This window comes from Nyctereutes procyonoides, unplaced genomic scaffold, assembly GCF_905146905.1.
Source record: "Nyctereutes procyonoides isolate TBG_1078 unplaced genomic scaffold, NYPRO_anot_genome, whole genome shotgun sequence".
NCBI classification, from domain to species: Eukaryota; Metazoa; Chordata; class Mammalia; order Carnivora; family Canidae; genus Nyctereutes; species Nyctereutes procyonoides.
The window spans coordinates 164769-186368 of NW_026575082.1; the positions used below are offsets into that span (position 1 = coordinate 164769).

At 42.8% G+C, this 21600-nt stretch overlaps 1 protein-coding gene across 11 annotated transcripts in view; it reads right to left on the reverse strand.

The window, feature by feature from the left end:
• Positions 1–2189: 2189 nt before the first annotated feature.
• The window catches only part of LOC129514532 (activity-dependent neuroprotector homeobox protein 2), a 32615-nt gene continuing 13204 nt past the window's right edge, over positions 2190–21600 (reverse strand). For 8 of the 11 annotated variants that reach the window (XM_055333164.1, XM_055333167.1, XM_055333171.1 and 5 more), the window contains 2 exons: positions 11061–11150; positions 2190–6874 (listed from right to left, as the gene is read on the reverse strand). In XM_055333164.1, the coding sequence (XP_055189139.1) occupies positions 3668–6874; positions 11061–11150 (3297 nt within the window). In that variant the 3' untranslated portion in view covers positions 2190–3667. Of the gene's footprint in view, positions 6875–7592; positions 8440–11060; positions 11151–21600 lie in introns of those variants that run through there. The other 3 variants (XM_055333174.1, XM_055333173.1, XM_055333172.1) reach the window with 3 other exon arrangements.

The following is a 21600-nucleotide window of genomic DNA, read 5'->3' on the forward strand; positions in this document are numbered from 1 at the left end:
AAGAGGAGCACACCTTACCCATCCAGAGTGTGAAGCTGTCCTCCCGAGTATTACCACGGCCCTTCCCCCTTGGGCACCGCATGCCCCGTGCCCATCCATCCCCATGCACTTGAGATGGGAACCTCCTCTTACTCTGCACAGGTGCTGTGAGGACTGCAAGGGCACAGACTGCTCTCTGGCAGAGGTGAACAGTGACACTGTCATTAGCACTATTATGACAGTAACCAGCCCATCTCCTAGCAACAGGAAGCAGCCGACAGATGCTGAGAAACACTGCTTAAAAACTAATGTAAAAATGAGGGTGGAGTTTGGGGCCAGGTTTTCCTTCTTAGAGTCACATGTTGCTGTGTTTAGGACACTATTACCAACTCTGGGCCTGCACAGTAACCAGCAGGTTAAAGGGGCTGCAGGATGAGGGTGTAAGAGCAGGTGCTCGTCTGTCCGCCTTCCCGGCCGCCCACCCCCCACCAGGAACTTGCTGCAGAAGAGCCTGTCTACTGGCGGCCTGGCCCCAGCTGTTGCCTGTGAAAGCAAGGGAAGGACGGTAAAGATCAGCTGGAGCACAGCATTTTCAGAGGTCTGACTTCAAAACTTTACAAAGAAGAACCACATGGACTTTTGCAGGGGAGATTAAACTCACCTGAGCTTGAGGAAAGGCTAACGCACACCCAACACCAAGAAGGCCAGGTGGCAAAGGTTTTTATGAGCAACAGCCCTTTCCTGATAACCACAAGGACCATTCTAGGACTCTGGAAACACATGCGCCCAGAGGTACGCATCCAATGTGGGGACACGGCACCCAGGCAGCGTGTTTCTGTAGTTATCTGGTGGGACGTAGACTAGGGTCTTCCAGCTCCCCGGTGGCTTTTTGGGACCAGCCTGACTCCTCCACTATGTCTGGTCTCAGTGATAGAGGTGAAGGACGAGTCCCGGACACCGTCTGCACTGTGCTGGAGCGATGCCACGGGTCCAGCTCATCTTCAATGATGGCACCAATGCTGCTACTGTACCCAGCACTGTGAGCCTTCATCATGGTGCTGCAAGCATCCAGATGTCTGCCCTGTTGCCCGTGTTACAGAAGCTAAAGGCATACCCTCCCCACAACTGAGATCGTCCCCCTGCTTTCTGCACCTGCAGCCTTTGGGGCCTGCTATCCATTAGAGCCGTGGTGGTCATCCTCCGGCCTTCTGCCAGGTTCCAGCTCATGACTCTGCCCTTTCTAGGTCATTCACCTGCAGCTTTTTTAAGATTTTATTTATTCACGAGACACAAAGAGAGAGGCAGAGACACAGAGGGAGAAGCGGGCTCCCTGTGGGGAGCCCAAAGTCCTGATCCCAGAACCCTGGTATCATGCACTGAGCCAAAGGCAGACACTCAACCACTGAGCCACCCAGGTGCCCTCACCTGCAGCTTTTAAAAGAAAACAAAAACATTCGTGAGCCTTAAAATGACACTAAGGCCCAAGACACAGCATCCAGACCCCTCAGCTGCTTGAGAAACTGCCATTCCACTACTAAGGCAAGCAGACCACCGGGCCTCCCAAGCAAGGTGTAACTGGATGGCAGAGTCCCAACCAGCAGGCAGTAGGCGATGTGGGGGAGGGGAGGAAGGGAGCCAAAGAAAGCGTTAACCGTGACCAGCACAAGGTAGACACTTGGCATCAAAGGCTGAGCAACAGCAACAGCATAACTGGAAATCAGAACTCCTCGCCAGAGCCAGTGCTGCCTCCCAGGGACACTGGACACCCCTGGTTACGCCTGGGGAAGCAGTGCCACTAACTGAAGCAGGTGGAGGCCAGGGGTGGGGCCCCAACACCACAGTGGGCAGGTGCCCCCCAAACACCAGCCTAAACCCTGACTTGCAGGACTAAAGACAGGTGGGCCAGCCGCCCCTCCAGCCCCACACACGGCAAACTGCCTACCAGCACCGCCAAACCTGGCCTCCAGTGCCCTGATCCCACCCAGCGCAGGCTCGACACAGGCCAAGTTCACAGCTACCCAACATCCACCTCGACCCTTAGGGGACCAGTGTTACAGACACATCAGGAACCTGCAGCCACACCTCTTATGGACAGTGGTATTAGCCTTCTGGGTTATGCTAACTTTCATAGTGACTATGGTTTTTTGGCAAATAAACGTGGTATCTATTTCCACATTTAGATTATTCTTGAGTCACAGTGACCTATCTGTTAAAAGAATTAAACAGTTCTGTTTGCAGTGGTATAACAAATTTTAATTCAAAATAGACACTCTGAAACAATAGGTTAAAAAAAAAATAAACTTCAACAAGCTCTTTTTGGATTTACAACAGAGTACACCAACAATCACAGACCAGTTTCACAACTGCCTCAAAAATGCACATTATAGCAATTACATGCAAGTATTCTATGTTTTAAAATCCATATGGTAACATTATCTTATTTCCAGAGACCGTCACATCCTCTTAGTATGCTGGACAAGTACCTCTGCCGTGTGTCGCCAGGAATATGATTTAAGGTCTAAACTGGCTGGTCTCCATTGCTGGTTCTGGTGCTCTGAGTTACTTGGGGGGTGGGAGGAACCGAGGGTTTAACTGCACAAAGCACAGGAACACAGTGGAGCTCTTTAGCTACCACGTCCCAGTAACGCACACAACTGGGCTGCAGGAGAGCCTAGAACAAATACGCTGTCCTCTAGGACACTGCAGAGAGTTAACATACCAACACAGAGACCACTCTCACCCTACTCACTTCGCTTTGTCCCCTGAAAACCCATGTCTACATTTCAGTTAGTATCCACACTCAGGGGTAAAAGTTTTATTCCTGAGTAACATGGTCCTTCCCTTTCACTGGTTTTTGAACAGTTAGGTTAGGAGGAGTTTGTGTGTGTTCAGCATTTATTCTAAAGGCACTAAAAATTTATTGTCTTACTTTTGAATGGAGAAATGACTTACCACCATATCAAAACGGGGAGAAGTCTACACTGAAAGTATTTCTGCACCTACTGAATTGCTTTATTTATAAAATAACTCTTATGAGCTAAATATAAATAGGCTTCAGGTTCAGTATGATTTTAACAAAGGAAAACATTTAGTTTTCTATGATTTGTAATAAAAAACAGCTGCTAGGATGAACTTGAAACAATCTAAGTCAAACTCATAGTCTAGTAAGCAAATACTTGCAGAGAAGGAACCAGCGTGAGTTAATGCAGTGCATCCTCAGGGCGCCCACCTCCCCAGGCTGTGTGCTCACTCTCTCAGCTCAGACACTCATCGCTGGCCGCTACCCATGAAGCTAACTGAGGACAGCAGCACAGATAATCAAGTATTCTGAAACAAGCTGAAATTTCCTTAAATGAAAACACAAACATACAGATTTCAGTTTCATCCTACGATACTGACACTACTGGGTAATAGGACGTGCATGAAGGTTCCAAGGATTTCATTTACATGACAGGGAAGAACTAAAAATACTTGTTACAAAATCAAACTGCAGGAAACAATAAATCTGAAAGAACTATTCACTTCTTTTATATAGAAGTCCTTCTGAGCACCTGAAATAAATCTATAAAGAGCAGCATAAGGACCACTGAAATTGATTAATTCAACATACAGTGAAGAAAATAACATTTTTAAATCTCAATTGAAAAAAAACACTAATTATCTAGTACTTTAGATTTCTTTTTTTTTTTTACAAGTTTTGTGGCTCATACTCAAAGTTCAACCTGTGTTTAACATTTTTAAGTTCAGACATATCAAAGCCTAAAAGTACAGAAGGCTTGTGATTTTTTATTGCTTTCATGCAAATATATCTTCTTTTCCCAAAAAATGAAGCCACATCGATTTTCCACACCCACAAGAGTGAAGAAAGAAGTTCTATTTCCTTTTTACTAGGATATGGTCTCTTGTGGAAATAATCTCTAAGAAATTGCTTTTTCTCTTCATAAGAACGGTCTTCATATTTTTTAGGGTTTAATGCTAAAATCTGAAGAGCGTCATCATTAACCAACGGCCCCCCCTCTGTCCTGATTTCATTCCTCTGTCTTTTAAAAGGCACCACACTTGCCACCTTTTCAGGAGCCAGGGCTGCATCACTGCTGATAACAAGAGGCCGCTCCTCTGCATCCCTCTGGTCTTCTGCCCCAAAGTGGCCATCAGGCAACTTTCTCTTTACAGAAAAACTAGTGTCATGGACCACCTCACCATTCAGTAAGAGCACTTCGCTGTTCTCAATAAAATTAGGCTGGATCTGGAGGTCTGAGCTGCTGTCCTTTGGAGCACTTCTGCAGCGCAGCAGGTGTATGGCAATGGCTGCCAGGGTCATGTTGCCAGTGTAGACTCCACAGCAGTGGATGCACTTGAACGCTGGGGATTTCAGAATGGTGTGGACCGTTGGCGTGATGTGGTGCCTATCCTTCAAATGAACCTCATAAGCCTCAGTCGTCACGAAGGTGCCAAAACAAAAGGGGCAAGTCAGTGCTTGTTTGCCAGGGCTCCCGGAGGCACCCTCTCCCTGGGGTCTCACTTTAATATACACGGGGACCAGGGACTTGGAGTGGATCCCAGCCAGTATTGCCAAATAGACCTCCCGCTCCCCAAGCTCTTCCTTTGGCAGAATGGTAATGAAATCAAGATGGGGAAACATCAGGTTGCCATTGGCATCGACATCCAACTGGAAACCTTTGTTACTATAGTCCACAGGTAACTTCTTCTTTCCCCGGTGCATAGTCCTGCTGTGCTCTGAAAGACCTTTAATGTCATGGAAAGTGCACGGACAGAACAGGCACCCCAGGCCGTGCATTAGCAAGTGATGGATGAGCTCTTCCTCGGACACTAAGCATTTACAAGAGAGACACCGAACTGTTTTCTCTCTCATCCACTTTAAAAATGGTGCACATGCTGCCAGCTTTTCAGGCTCCAGTTTTTCAGCAGATTTGGACTCGCTGTGCTTATGAGCCACTTCCATATGAACCTGGTAGACGTTGGAAGGGAAGAGCTCATTGCAAACTGGACAGGTTTTCCACTGCTTTGCTTGTTTGAGTGCCTGGTTCGCTTCTACCACAGACGGAGAGGCCTGAACAAACACACTCTGAGTGGCACTGACGAGCACCGGAGGGGAGGGCATGCTGGCCACAGAACTGGCCATCTGTGCAGCTGGGCCCGAAGGCAGGAGCTGGATGGGCATCTGGGAGGGAGGGACAGCTGCTACACCACCCGGAGGCACAGGCAAAGTGACAGACACAGGGGCAAGGGTATACGTGGGAATCCCGTTCACCTGCTTCCCTGTAGGGATGAGCTGTCTGAGAATAGAGCCCGACGTGAGGAAGGTGGTGTTCTGAGAAGCGCCAGGCCTAACTGGCTGACTTGCAGGCAGGATGTTGGTGCTCACAGACTGATTAAGTTGCAGGACCCCAGGCCTAACTGGCTGGCCTACGGGGAGCACTCCTGACATGACAGGCTGGCTAAGCTGAAGAACACCAGAATTAATACCCTGGTTCACAGGGAGGACACCTGACGATACTGACTGGTTGGGAGAAAGGAGCCCAGGAGCGACCACCTGGCCTGCAGGCAGCACCCTCAGTGGTACCGTCTGGCCAGGAGGGAGAACCCGGGACGGGACAGTCAGCCCAGTGGGGAGAACCCCTGATGGGGCCGTCTGGCCAATGGGGAGAACCCCTGACTGGACCACCTGGCCAGCAGGAAGAACCCCAGAAGTCGCTGTCTGTCCTGAAGGGATAACCCCAGCAGGGGTCATCTGGCCTGCAGGAAGGACCCCTGACGGGACAGTCCTACTCACAGAAATGACCCCTGGTGAGACGGCCTGAAGAACCCCAGGGGTGACCGATGGACTGACAGGAAGGACGCCAGGCCCAGCAGGTCTGCTGACTGAAAGAACGCCAGGCCCAACAGGCTGGCTAAGGGGTAAAGCTCCAGGGCGGATGGTCTGGTTTATAGGGAGGACACCAGTTCCAACAGACTTATTTATAGGTCCAACTGGCTGACTCAAGGGCAACACAGGAGGATTTGCTGACTGAGTAAGTGGGACTCCATGAGAAAGAAAGACAGGCTGAGGAGCAGAGGGAGGGAGAGGACTGGAGACTAGAGTCACGTGGGACTGCACCACAGCAGGCGGAGAGTGCGTGAGGCTTCCAGATGTGCCTGAGGCCACAGTCACTGGCTGGACCATGGTCTGGCTCTGACCATTCTGTGGCAAGGCAAGACGAAAGCAAGGGGATGTGGCTGTGATGCCTGGAGCGCTGCTGTTTGGTGGTGCAGCCAAAGGTGCTGCTGGTTTTGGAGCAATGTGCATTTGCTTCAAAAGTCCAGGTTTCTTAATATGTTCTGAAATCACGGACCTAAGTTTATTCTCCAAATCCCTGTGTATGTCTGATGTCAAAATATGATACATTAAAGCATCCTGGCTGCTGGCATTGGCATTGCACTTTTTACAATAATACTTGTCAGATGGTGGCATCTTCTCAGTAGAAAGGCTATCCTCAGTTTTGGGTTGCTCACCCATTTCCTCAGTTCGCAGGCCAAAGTAGGAGTTAATTAAGTAGTGAAAATGGGCTACCAGCACATGCTTCTTCATGCTGTAGTACAAAGTGTTTGAAAAGTTACATTTTAAACATGTAAAACTTATCACATCACTCCTAGATTTCGTTTCACCTAAAATATTTACTGTGTAGTTCTGGACTTTCCGAACAGGTGCATGAAACATTCTGAAGTGCCTTCCCACAGTTTTGGGTTGAGAAGAAAACACACAGTTTGGGCAAGGGATCACCAGCTCCTGATCAATTTCGTCTTCATGGTAACGATGTAAATGATTTTTGAATGAAGTAAGCACTTTTGTAGAGTATTTACAGAGGCTACAACAGTATGGCTTTGTTCGATATCTCTGTTAAAAGAAAACAAAGTCAAGCATGCTTTAATAAAAAAATCAGTTGCTACACCTTCTATAGTTCAAAACTATTCTTCTTCATTTAACGTGCTAGATAATTTAACACTATCACCCCTCACAGAACAGTGTTTTTTCTAAACCAGGGCAAGTTTTTTCTCAAAGGGCCAGAGAGTAAATAAATACTACCTCTATGCCAACTACTTGGTGCCACCATTGTAACACAAGAGCACCCACAGATAATATGCAAATCTACAAGCATGGCTTTGTGCCAATGAAATGACAGGCCCTAATTCAAATTTCATAGAAATTTCATGTTACAAAATAATATTCATTTCTTTCTTCTCAAACATCTGAAAATGTAGCAGCTACTCCTACCTGCAACCATGCACACAGAACCCAGCCCACAGCTCTGCCCCGCTGGCCCTTTGAACCCAGCTCCTAAACCACAACCCATTACTCCAATTGAAGAAATTCACTCAATTCTCTGAGAGAGAAAGCTAGTAAGTATTCCATTTCCCATAGCTCCAATGTTGTTTTTACTCCAAATTCTAAAACCTCTAGAATTTATCTGCAAATAACCTAACATGCAAACTGTTAAACACGTCATTACTTGCTTTTATTTCCCTCATTCCAGAGAGGAGCCAAATGACAGTGCTCACCACATCCAAGGGTCCCGTAAACTATGTGATAAAACCGTAAGAAAAGAGGGCTGTACCTAAAGCACGACGACAATCCTGAGGGAGCTCCAGGCCAGAACACAGACCAACGATGTAGTTTCTCTTTGGGGCAAACACAGGGGAATTCAACAAGCTTGGGGCATCTGTACAAGAGCTGGCCAAATGAGAAATGTGATGTTCTAACATCCAAAAATGTGCTGGTTGGTGAAGGTTTGAGGGTCACGAAGTCTCTGGTCTCATGAGTCTCCTCCAGATCCTAGAGCTGGTGAACCACCGACTGCCTGGCCCTCCTTTCACAGAGGAGGAAGGTAGACCTGGGCCAACTAATGCTTCACATGAGGGAAAGACCTGCTTGTCACACCACTTCTTGCTGGCCCTTCCTAACCGTGCGCTCTCATGTCCCCCCACAAACATTTTGTACTTTCCGTCACCCTCTCTCCTGTTCACACAGGTTTCCCTCCTACCAGAAGGCAGAGAAATCACTCAAGCATGTTCAACAACGTGGAACTGTATTCTCATCAATTAGCAATTTCCCAAGTTCTGGCATTTCTGATAGGATCTAGAATAAACCTAGGGCAACAGCCAACCCCATACCACAAACCAGAAAAAACAATAACCCATATTTCACTGATTCTAAAGACTTTTTCCCCCGATTTTACTATCTCAGAAATCTGGATACACTTTACAACTAATAGTTTAATGGTACAACTCAGTTTAAATGAAATATTGCTTTAGTTTTATTTAGAGGTTCATTAAAAAAATGGTGTGTCTCAGAACAGAGTCAATACTTTTGTAGTAACGGACGATAACAGATGGTGACTACACTTACCATGGCAAGCACTGAGAAATGTAGTTAACGAATGAATCACAGTTGTGCACCTGAAACTTGTAACACCGGATGTCAACGATACTTAAATAATACATCTTTTTTTTAGAATTTTTTATTTCTAAGTAATCTCTATCCCCAGCATGGGGCTAGAATTTACAACCCCTAATGAAGAGTTTAGTTTAGCTAGCCAGGTGCCCCAATAATACATTTTTTTTAACGGTACGTTTCATACTCAATGAAATACTGTAGTGAAAAACCAGTTAGTTAATGAAAATTACACTCAATGAAAGAGCCAACAGAAATCACTAAAGTTGCATGTTACTATTTTTGGGTCAGGGAAAGATTTCTTCAATATGAAAACATAAACATGATCCATAACTGGACCTCATTGAAGTAAGAAAGTTTCTGTTCTGTGAAAGACACTGTTTAAAAAGACAAGCCACTGGCTAGGAAATATTTGCAAATCTCATACCTAATAAAGGGCTTGTATCCCGAAAACACGTTGTAGGCATGTACAAGTCTCAATAATTTAAAAAAACAATTTTTAGCAAATGGGCAAAAGATTTGAACACTTTATCCAAGAGGGCATCCAGATGCCAAATAAACATATGGAAAGATGTTCAACATCATTAGGCAACAGGGAATTGCAAAGTAAAACCAGAGAAGGTGCCACTGCATACCTATTAAAATAGAAAATTAATGGATAAATCCATAAGCACCACAACCCAGACAGAATCAAGTCTAGTTTAAATGCAGAGTAACTTAGATGCAGATCACCCACACCACATCAGGGAAAAGCAAAATAGTATAGTCACTTTGAAAAACAGTTTGGCAGTCTGTTATATAGATAAATATAAAAAATAAATAAATAAAAAATAAAGATAAATATACACTTGTTTACCATATAGAGTCCAACAATTTCAATCCTAGGCCCTTACCCGGAAGAAATGAAAGCCTATGTTCCCATCAAAGTCCCCTGCGAAAGCCCTAGGAAGAGTGATCATTCAGAACAAGGTGAGTATGAGAGCTGGGCCCTCCTGGCAACAGAGGAAGAAAGATGACCGGGGCCAGATGCACAACAGTGCAGTGAGGAGGACTGGGTGCCAGCAGAAACCCTCACCCTGGACTGGGCACCATCCCCATCAGCCTGTGGCTGCTTCCTTATGTCCCATGCTAACTCAGCTCTGTCACCTGCTAGAACCTTAGCATGTCTCGGTCCCCAAAATCCAAACATCTAGCAAATCTCTGTTCTCAGAGCCCTTAAGAACCTCATTGCAGCCACATGCTCCAGCAGGAGCGCACATCTCTGCCGCCTCCTGAACGAAGAGGAGGTGCTGAACTAGCAGACAGCACAGTCCCTACCTCATTGGGCAGGGGTGGTGTTTCCAAATATGGAACCTAATCAACAAATTCAATCTCTACTATTTCATATGGTCATTTAACACTTTATGCTGAGGCCCTATTCACCCCCCAAAAAACAAGCCCCCTTAAGGGAAAAAAACTAACTTGAACCTATTTGTACCAGGCACTCAAAAAGTGTTTCTTGATGTAAGCTTAAATTAGGGCAGCCTGGGTGGCTCAGCGGTTTAGCGCAGCCTTCAGTCCAGCACGTGATCCTGGGGACCCAGGATCGAGTCCCATGTCAGGCTCCTCTGCCTGTGTTCTCTGCCTCCCTCCCTCTCTGTCTCTCATGAATGAATAAATAAAATCTTAAAAAAAAAAGAAAAAAAAAGAAAAGCTCAAATTATCTATTATACTGCATGTTACCTTTTGGGATTTTCTGAGAATTCAGAAGAGGAAAATCAATGACATGTAAGAAAAGATTCATGACGTCAAGGTCCTCAAAGCAAAAGGCATATCTGAACAGCCATGTGCTGTTCCAAGCAGAATAACCAAATCAAGGGGGCATCTTGTGTCTGGTGGTAAAGAGGGGTGTGGTGGGTCAAGGAGGGTAGGACACCAACAGGTGGGACACAAAACAGAGGCAGAAAAGTACAACTCATGAGGACAGTTGGCAACAGAAATGCTTTTAAAGAAATCTGTGACACAGCAATGATTGACTAGTAATAGGAAAATCTTTTTAAAGCCCAAAGTCCCAAGGCCAACATGGCTTGGACGAATGGAGGGAGAGAAGAAAGTGGACAGGTGGCAGAGTCAAATCTGGGACATGCGGAGTTTGGTACTGATGAAGGTGCTGATGTTATGGAGGGCTGGGTGGTAGGAACGGTTTTCCAGGAAAAAAACACTATTAAAGAATTTAGCTTGAATCTGCTTAGGTGTGATGTCTCAAATTATCATAAATTGTGTTTTTCATCTCAAAGATATTTTTAATTAAGCCTCCTGAAACCAGGATGAACCTTCATCATACGTAATGACACAGCAATTCTTTTTCCTCAGAAGAGTGATAAATCCAAGGCCCTTCTTGCATGAGTGGCCATCTTATGATCAACAAATCATAGTTTCACTGTATCTCATTATCAACCTTAGACACAGAAAACTCTCAAAGTAACAATGACTCTATACTATAAAGCATTTGTTGTTGGTTCTCCTTCCCTGAACTTTACATGCCTCCCCTTATACATCCATGATCCCAACACGTGGGATGTTCCTCAGAATTGAACCAACACTTACCCCCAACTTCTGAGGAAATATAAAAATCAAATACAAAAATACATACCACTTTCTTTCCAGAAGGTTCCCAGAGAGAAATATCTCCCCACGATGTGTTAAAAAAGTACTTCTCTCCTGGGTCAAAGCCTTTAAGGTCCTTTTAAAAGGGGAGAAAAAGAGATCGTTAAGCAATTTCAAGAGAAGGAAATATTTAATAACCTGAAGGGATTATTTTAGCTCCTAAGAAATCTGCATGGGAAAGTAAAATGAAAACACAGCCCATGAGCAAACTGTGGCAGAGCACTCATAAAGCATAAAAATGGAGGAAAAGGCTGAAATGATCTAAGTAAAAATTAAAGTTTTTAAATTATAGTTAAAAATTACAGTTTTATAAGTAGTAAACAGATGAGAAGAGCAAAGCTGCACGAGTGAACACCGTCTTCCGTCACTGGCAAGCACCTGGGAGGATTTGCCAGAGAATATGAAGTGGGAGGTCCCAGTGTGTGCCTGACCAAGGATACCCAGAATCAGCCCTGTTGTGTGGACAAGGAAGTGGACAACACAACAGAAAGTGGTGAGGAGATGGGTCAGACAGGACATGACACTGAGAACCAAAAAACCAGATGCAATGCAGTTCACACTGAACCTGAGTTAAACAAACCAAGTGTAAAACACATTTGGGGACATTGGAGACATGAATATGGACTGTCAGATAAAAAAGACATTTAATGACACAAGGATGGAAGGTAACTGAAAAGTACTACAAAAGCATCATCAATATGAGCTCACTGTGGCTCATGACACACACAAAGAAGACACTGAACAAGATGTTAACAGGTAGGAGTATGGCATTTTGAATTTTATTTTCTAAAGAAATGACCACCTGTATTTTCTAACTTTTACAGATTATATTGCAATTTTTATAATAATTAAAGACTTGTAACATAAAAAATTAGTTAAGCCAGATAATAATATAACAATTGCCTTCAAATATGCCTATCCTGGGGATCCCTGGGTGGCGCAGCGGGGTTTAGCGCCTGCCTTTGGCCCAGGGCGCGATCCTGGAGACCCGGGATTGAATCCCACATCAGGCTCCCGGTGCATGGAGCCTGCTTCTCCCTCTGCCTGTGTCTCTGCCCCCGCCCCCGTGACTATCATAAATAAATAAATTTTTAAAAAATTAAAATAAAAAATAAATTAAAAAAAAACAAATATGCCTATCCTAATACACTGCTTACCGAGTCCATTCAGAACTACAGAAAAGTACAAATTATTATAAGGATTTAAATTGGAAATAATGTATTCTGAGGTCTATAACATATATAGAAAATGTATGGTAACAGCAACACAAAGGCTAGAGTGGGAAACGGAAGCCTAGTATTGTAAGGTTCTTTTTTATTTTTATTTATTTTTTAAGTTATCTCTAACCCCTACATTGGGCCCAAACTCATAACCCCAAGATCAAGAGTCACACATTCCACTGACGAGAGCCAGCCAGGTGCCCCTTGTAGGGTTCTTAAATGTGAAGCAGTATATCAGAAAGGTAAACACACAGAGCTAATAAGCCAATAAAGGAGATACAATGGAATCATAAAAAATAGTCAAACCAAAAGAAAGCGGAGACAGAATAAAAAAACAGAAAAGACTAGTAAACAGCGAGACAGGACACTGAAACCCAAACCTATCAATAACCATGACTTAACACGAAATTAACAGGGGCAGGAAACTCCCCCTATGGTAAAGGGCAGTTAGTAAATACTGAGGGCTCTGCTCTCACAACCACTCAGTGCCACCACCATGCACAAGAGTAGCCATAAACACCAACAAGCATGGCTACATTCCAAGAAAGTCTATCTACAAAACAGACAGCAAGCCACCCTCCCTGGTCTCAATACTGAAATGTAGAGGCACATAAAACAAGACCCAATTATATGCTACCTACAGAAATCTCACTCTAAATATGAAGACACAGACAGGTTAAAGATAAAAAGATGGAAAGAGATGGGTCAGGTCACTCTCCCTAATCAAAAGACAGCTGGAGGAAATTACATTACATCACACAAACTAGGTTTCATGGAGGAAAAAAAGAATATCAAAATGGATAGGAAGTCACTTCATAATGGCAATAGGATCAATTTATTAGCAGAACAAAGCAATCCAAACAAGTATGCACTTCAGAGTAAGTACATGAGGCAAAAACTATTGAACTGAAAAGGTAAAGAATCAAATCCAAATTGATGGTTGGAGATGTCAATGCCCCTCTTTGCACAGTGAGTGTTAGAACACTTCCAGAAAAAACAGGAAAGATGGAGAGGACCAGACACCTGACCTAACACTAACAGACATCTCCACCCAACACCAGCAAACACACGTGAAACATTCCCAACACAGACCTTATCAGAGCCAGAAAGTCTCAATAAATTTAAAAGGACTAAAATAATCATTAAGTATGGCTAACTAACCCAAATTGAAACAGAAATCTGGAACTAAAGATGCCTAGAAAATCCCCAAATTCTAGATATTAAACAACATACTTCTAATCCATGGATAGAAGAAGAAATCACGAGCAAAAGTAGACAATATCTTAAAACTAAGTAAAAGTGGAAACACAGTAAATCAAATTTGTAGGATGCTTCTAAAGCAACACATAAAGGGAAACTTAGAGCATTAAGTGCTGAGGAAACAAAGCCCCATAACAAAGTCACTACAGTTCCTACAGATAAGTAAATGATGGGAACAACTCTATGCCAATAAATCTGACCACTTAAGCTGAAATGAATAAATTCCACAAAGAAGACAAACTACCAAAGCTCACTCAAAAAAAATTAGATAACATAATAGGCTGCTACTTGGTCAAGAAATTGAATTCATGGTTAAAAACCTTCCCACAGGGCAGCCCCGGTGGCTCAGCGGTTTAGCGCCGCCTTCAGTCCAGGGCATGATCCTGGAGACCCAGGATCGAATCCCACGTCGGGCTCCCTGCATGGAGTCTGCTTCTCCCTCTGCCTCTCTCTCTCTTTCTCTCTGTGTCTCTAATAAATAAAATCTTAAAAAAAAAAAAAAAAAAAACTTCCCACAAAGTGGGTGCCTAGGTGGCTCAGTCAATTAAGTGTCTGTCTCTTGATCTCAGCTCAGGTCGTGATCTCGGGACCCATGTGGGGCTCCACATTCATCAGGGAGTCTGCTGGAGACTCTCCCCCTGCCAATTCCCCCAGTCATTCTCTCTCTCTCTCTCTAAAAGATAAAACAAAAACAAAACTTTGCACAAAGAAAACTCCAACGCTAGATAGCTTTGTTACTAATTCCACTAAACATTTGCAGAAGAAACATTATCAATTGACAAACTTCTGGAAAATCTAAAGGGGAAGAAACAATTCCCAGTTCATTCTGAGGCCACAATTATCCTGACACCAAAACTAGACAAAGATATTACAAAAAAATAAAACTACACACCACAGCACTCATGCATATAGATACAAAAATAAAAAAAAAAATAGATACAAAAATCCTTAACAAAAATTTTGCAAATCAACATATAAAAAGAACTAAGAATTTCTCCCAGGAATACAGATTGCTTTAACAGTTTATTTGTTTGTTTTTAATATTATATTTATTCATGATAGACATAGAGAGAGACAGAGGCAGAGACACAGGCAGAGGGAGAAGCAGGCTCCATGCAGGGAGCCCGACGTGGGACTCAATCCTGGGACTCAAGGATCGTGCCCCAGGCCAAAGGCATGCGCTAAACTGCCGAGCCACCCAGGGATCCCCAGTTTGTTTGTTTTTTAAAGATTTTACCTAGGGACGCCTGGGTGGCTCAGTGGTTGAGCACATGAATAAATTAATAAAATCTTTATTTGTTTATATAAATAAATAAAATATTTTATTTATTTATGAGACACACACAGAGAGAGGCAGAGACAGAGGGAGAAGCAGGCTCCCTGTGGGGAGCCCAATGTAGGACTTGATCTGGGGACCCCAGGATCACGACCTGAGCCGAAAGCAGACACTCAACCACTGAGCCACCCAGGAACCCTAACAGTTTATTTTTAAAAAAGAAAATCAAACTATGCTATTCACTATATTAGGCTTTAAAAAGATAATTATCTCGACACAGAAAAATCTCTTTCACCAAGGTAGGAACTTCCTAACCCTGAAAGAGGGATCTATGAAGAACAGGCAGCTAACAATGACATCGTTGGCTAACATCATGAACATTCTTACTGCTACTGTAAACTCTATTTCAAAGATTTTTTAAAAACCAACACTACCAAATGGTAAGGGGTACAAGTGAAACCCTCACACTACTGGAGGGAGTGTGGAATCATACAATGGCCATTTCCTATAAAACTAAACAGATGTTCTCAAAAATACTTCTATAAGAATATTCATAAGGAGAAGCTTATTCATAATAACCAAAAGTGGGAACAGCCTAGGTGTCCACCACCAAGAGAAAGGACCAATAAACTAATCCGTTCATGTGATGGAGTACTGCAACCACACAGAATCTTTCACAGGAGTACATCGAAATCTCATTCCCATAAAACTGTAAAAGAGGCAAATCTATTCCATAGTACAAAATTTCAGAACACTGGTAGCCATGGAGTGGGGGCAGGGACTGACTAGAACAGAGCTTGAGGAAAACCTTCCAGACTGATGGAATTGTCTTCTATCCTGATGGGAGACTTGTATTACAGTAGGATTTGCACATCAAAAATCATCACCTGCAAAAACTTAAGTGCATTTCACAGCATATAAATTCCTTCCCCCTCCCAAAAAAACTAACACTAAACTCTACTGACACATACTGAAAGAGTACAAGGGTAGAATGTACTGCTGCTGCAACTTTCTTTGAAATTCATCAAAAAATAAGATAGAATGATGGGCTAAATACAAATACATAATTCTTAAACATACATAGTTTATGTATACATATATGTAACTTACAGATGATGATTTATATATATACACACACACATCTATGTAATGTTGATTTTACAGAAATTAGGTGGTAGATAGTTGGGTTTTCTTTTAGGCTTAAATTTTTCATAAGAAAATACTGGAAAAGAAGAAAGACAGCAATGTTTTGTCACAGAAGAGATAAGGGAAGATTTAAAGGAAGCAGTGCTTTCCAACACCAGTTGCAGGAAAAAAAAAAAAGAGCTAGTTAGAAAAAAATTATTAGGAAATAAATAGAAGATACTAAAAACATTTCAATATGCTTTTATAGATAAGATGTAGAAACAGGTTAAACTTTTGAACATCTGAGCAGCCCCGGTGGCCCAACGGTTTAGCGCCGCCTTCAGCCCACGGTGTGATCCTGGAGACCCAGGATCAAGTCCCACATCAGGCTCCCTGCATGGAGCCTGCTTCTCCCTCTGCCCCCCACCCCTCTCTTTCTCATGAATAAATAAATAAAATCTTAAAAAATAAATAAAAAATTTAAAAAAATAAACTTTTGAACATCTCTTTATACATACATAGGTCTCTAAAGCATGCCTGCCATCAAGGGTGGGTTCAGGACATGACAATTTGTAAGCACTGATTTAATGTCTCAATCTAATATCTGACTTGATGCACAGAACTTAAGTGTAGGGTCACCCTCAGAAATGGTCACTCTGAACAGGGCAGCAAAGAAAGAAATATGATACAGTGAGGAACCAAGAATAAATACCTAAATAAACAGAAAGACACTCTATATTCATGGGTGTGGATATTGTTAAGATATCAGTACTACCCAAAGTGACCTATAGCACAATCCCTAACGAAATTCCAAGTCTCTTTTGCAGAAATGGATTACTCAATCCTCAAATTCATATGGGACTGCAAGGGGTCCCAAATATCCAAAACAATACTCAAAGAAAAAAAATAATAAAGTTGGAAGATTCACACTTTTCAAAACGTACTACAAAGGTAAAATAATGATTAGTGTAGGGGCACCTGGCTGGCTCATTCTACAGAGCATGTGACTCTTGATCTTGAAGCTGTGGGTTTAAGCTCCAGGTTGGGTATAGAGATGACTTAAAAATATAATCTTCAAAAAAAAAAAAAAGTGTAGTACCAGCAAAAGGACAGACATACAGAGTGATGGAATAGAAGAGACAGCAGAAATAAACCCAAACATCCAAGGCCAAATGATTTTTGACAAGGATGCCAAGTCCATTCAATGAGCGGAAAATGGTCTCTTCAACAAATGGTACTGGAACACTGAATTTCCACAGGCAAAAGAACAAAGCTGGACTCCTACTTCACAACACATTCAAAAATTAATTCAAAATGGTTCAACAATTTTTTTTTGGTTCAACAATTTAAACGAAAAGAAATACAACCATAAACCTCTTAGAAGAAAACATACAAAAGAATCTTCATGACTGGATTTGGTAATGGATTCTCAGATATGCTATAAAAAGTACCAGCAACAATAACAAAAATAGGTAAACTGGACTTTATCAAAATTTAAAATTTTTGTGCATTGAAAGATACTATCAAGAAAGTCAAGAGGGACGCCTAGGTGGCTCAGCGGTTGAGCGTCTGTCTGCCTCTGGCTCAGGGCATGATCCCGGGGCCCTGGGATCAAGTCCCACCCTCAGGCTCCCTGCATGGAGCCTGCTTTTCCCTCTGCCTCTCTCTCTCTCATCAATAAATTTTTAAAAAATCTTAGAAAAAAAAAAAAAGAAACTCAAAAGAAACCAACAGAATAGGAGAAAATATCTGCAGATCACATCTAATAAGAGTTTAATATCCAAAATAACTGCAATTCAACAATGGAAAGACAAATAATCCAATTAAAAACTGGGCAAAGGATTTAAACAGAAATCTCTTAAGAAATACAAATGACCAAAAAGTACATGAAAGATGCTCAACATCCTTAGCCACCAGATGGCAAACAAGCAGGGAGAGAAACAGGAAGATGAAAAAAGGGAGAAAATAGCAAGTGTTGGCAGGAACGTGGACAAAGTTGAGTCCTCACTCTCTGCTGACAGGAGTGGAGAAGGCTGAAGCCAGCATGGAAACAGGTTGGTAGTTCCTCAAAAAGCTAAATATGAAATTATCACATGACCTAGCAATTGTACTCCTAAGTATATACTAAAAAAAACTGAAAACAGGCTCAAATAGATACTTGTATGCCAAAGTTCACTGTAGCATCCTTCACAAAAGCCAAAACATGGGATCAACCCAAATGTCTATCAAGAGATGAGCTGTTCAACAAAATGTGGTGTATCCATACAACGGATGCGATTTAGCCATAAAAAGGAATTACATTTTGAGACATGCTACAACATGGATGAAGCTTGAGAACATTAACATAAGTGAAATAAGCCAGACACAAAAGAACTACGCTTACATGAAACATCCCTAACAGGCCAACCGTGGAGCTAGGGTAGATTACGGGTTAGCAGGGGCTGGGGGGTTGGGGGGGGGCGGGTTGGACGGGTGGACAGGGACTATCTCATGCTTAGTTTGAGGTGATAACTTTGGGAACACAGCAGACTCTTAAACAACAGAGGTTTGAACTGCATGAGTCCACTTCTACACAGATTTTTTTCTCAATGAATATACATAAGTTTCATAAACATATTTTCTCTTATGATTTCTTTTTTTTTTAATTTTTATTTATTTATGATAGTCACAGAGAGAGAGAGAGAGAGAGAGAGAGAGAGGCAGAGACATAGGCAGAGGGAGAAGGAGGCTCCATGCACCGGGAGCCCGACGTGGGATTCGATCCCGGGTCTCCAGGATCGCACCCTGGGCCAAAGGCAGGCGCCAAACCACTGCGCCACCCAGGGATCCCAGCTCTTATGATTTCTTAACATTATTTCTCTAGGGATGCCTCAGTGGCTCAGCAGTTGAGCACCTGCCTTTGGCTCAGGATATGATCCCAGATTACTGGGTTCGAGTCCCACATTGGGCTCCCTGCATAGAGCTTGCTTCTCCCCCTGCCTGTGTCTCTGCTTCTCTCTGTGTCTCTCATGAATAAATAAATAACATCTTTAAAAAAAATTTTTTTTTCTCTAGCTTACTTTATCGTAAGAAGACAGTATATCACACATATAACATATGTGTGCTGACTGCCAATGCTGTCAGTAAGGATTCTGGGCAACAGTGGACTAGTAGTAGTTAAGTTTGGGGGAGTCTAAAGTTATATCCAGGTTTGAGTGTGCAGAGAAAAGATGGCTGGTGCCCCTAGCCCTCCTGGATGTGCAGGCGTCAACTACAGATAGTGCAGATAGTCACAAAACAGTGTGAATATGATTAACGCTAATGTACTGTGTACTTAAAAATGGGAAAGATGGCAAATTCTTTATTATATATATTTTATTCTAATAAAAACATCTTTAAATATGGTTGGAAGATATTAGAGAAAAAAGCAACATATTTCATTACTTACTTTATATTGATTTCATACTGAAATATTTTTAATATATGGTTAAGTAAACTAAATTATTAAATATTAAAAAAAAATCTGGGGCACTTGGGTATCTCGATTGGTGAAGTGTCTGCCTTCAGCTCAGGTCATGATCCCAGAGTTGTGGGTCTGACACCAGCGAGGGCTGACTCCAGGGACACAGGCCTAGTGCAGCCAGGGTTTAACACTCTGTTTTCACCATCTTGAAATTGTTAATAATTTTACATTTAAGTTAAACTCTAATAGGATAATAGAGCACCACTGGGGCACCTGGGTGGCTCAGTGGTTGAGCATCTGCCTTCAGCTCAGGTCATGATCCCAAGGTCCTAGGATCGAGTCCCACATCAGGCTCCCTGTGGGAAGCCTGCTTCTCCCTCTGCTTCTCTTGGTCTCTTTCATGAATAAATAAATTTAAAAAAAAAGACCATGAGCACATTTTAGGAGCTTGGAGCTCCAGCTCATGCATGGTCCTACCCTCCAGTATTCCTGGGAAAGATTCTGTCCCTGCTCTGTCTCCCACTCACCCAACACCCTCCTCTCAGCCCCCATCCTACAACCACTCCCTCTGTCCTCCACAACGTGGGGCAATTAGCACACTGTCAGGAAGTCCACATCCCACGGTCACCTCCCATGGCAGCCTAGCACAGGCTGGGGCAGGGAAGGAGGCAAGGTGGGGACCTGGAACCCTGCCAGGCTCCAGGTACCATAAGCATCCCAGCACAGAGGCTCCTCTCCCTTGGGAGCCGCCCACATGCTGTGGGTTGGGACAACAGGCCTGTGGGCCAGCGCAGGTCCACATTTTCACTGTGCCCAACACCCTGTAAACTAAAGAGCCAGCCCATATTTAACTGACCAAGTGTTAACTTTCAAAAAAATCAAGAGACTCTAATGAGTAGCAGGGTTTAGAACTACTTTTAAAAAAGAAGATAAGGTTCTTGGAAGAGTCTCTCTTCCCTCAAGTTCATTTTTCTCAGAGAGGCTTTCAACAAGAGTTGTATAGCCTAAAATCTGAGGTCCTAACTCTTGGGACAATTAGAGAAGGCAGAGTGACATCTCACTGAAATCTGAAATGCTGGCTGGGTAAGAAGTAGAAAGCAGCATGGACAGGTGTTCCCTCAGCTCCTTCCATTCCTGGAAGCCCCAGTCTGCCAGTAAATTCCCTGTTGCTCAACTTGGTCTAGTGTTGGTTTCTGCTGCTTGAAACCAAGAAATTCTAAATACTCTGGGGGATTAGGAACAAATGCATCTGACATGGAAAATAATTCTTTTTTTTTTTTAGAGAATTTTTTTAAGCTTTTTTTTTTTTTATTTATTTATGATAGTCACAAAGGTAGAGAGACAGAGACAGAGACATAGGCAGAGGGAGAAGCAGGCTCCATGTACCGGGAGCCCGACGTGGGATTCGATCCCGGGTCTCCAGGATCGTGCCCTGGGCCAAAGGCAGGTGCTAAACCACTGCACCACCCAGGGATCCCGAAAATAATTCTTAATATGAAATTCAGTGAAAAGACAAAACAAAGCTAGTATCTTAGTTTGATCTCTCCCACTTATAAAAAAAAAATCTAGATAGACATACAAAAATATTAACAATGGGGGAGATTTTGGGTAACGGCTTACAAATGAGTCTTCTTGTATCCATGTTTCTGCATATATTTTCTTATTTTTCTAAACTGAACTTCACATAGCTTAAATTTTAAACAATTTTATAAAACACAGAACTATAGTTTTAAAAAAAAAAACTTTCCCCCAAAAGAATTTGCAACACTTAACCTAAGAGTTTAACTAACCTAATAGTTGTACACCGTTCAAATCTCTCAATTTTCTTTTTTTTTTTTTAAGATTTTATTTATTTATTCATGAGAAACACAGAGAGAGAGGCAGAGACACAGACAGAGGGAGAAGCAGGCTCCTCACAGGGAGCCCGACGTGGGACTTGATCCCGAGACCGGGATCACGCCCAGAGCCAAAGGCAGATGCTCAACCACTGAGCCACCCAGGCGTCCCTAAATCTCTCAATTTTCCCTTGAGAAGTATGTACGCTTCTATGTCAGCACAGTCAAGAAAGTAAACAAGCCTTGAACAAATTCAGATGAGTAAACACATTCTTAGGCTGACTAATAAGGAAGCAAAAGTCAGTGAGGAATATTTTCTATACAAAGTCAAAAACAAGGACACTAGGATGAAAAACTTTAGTTATTAC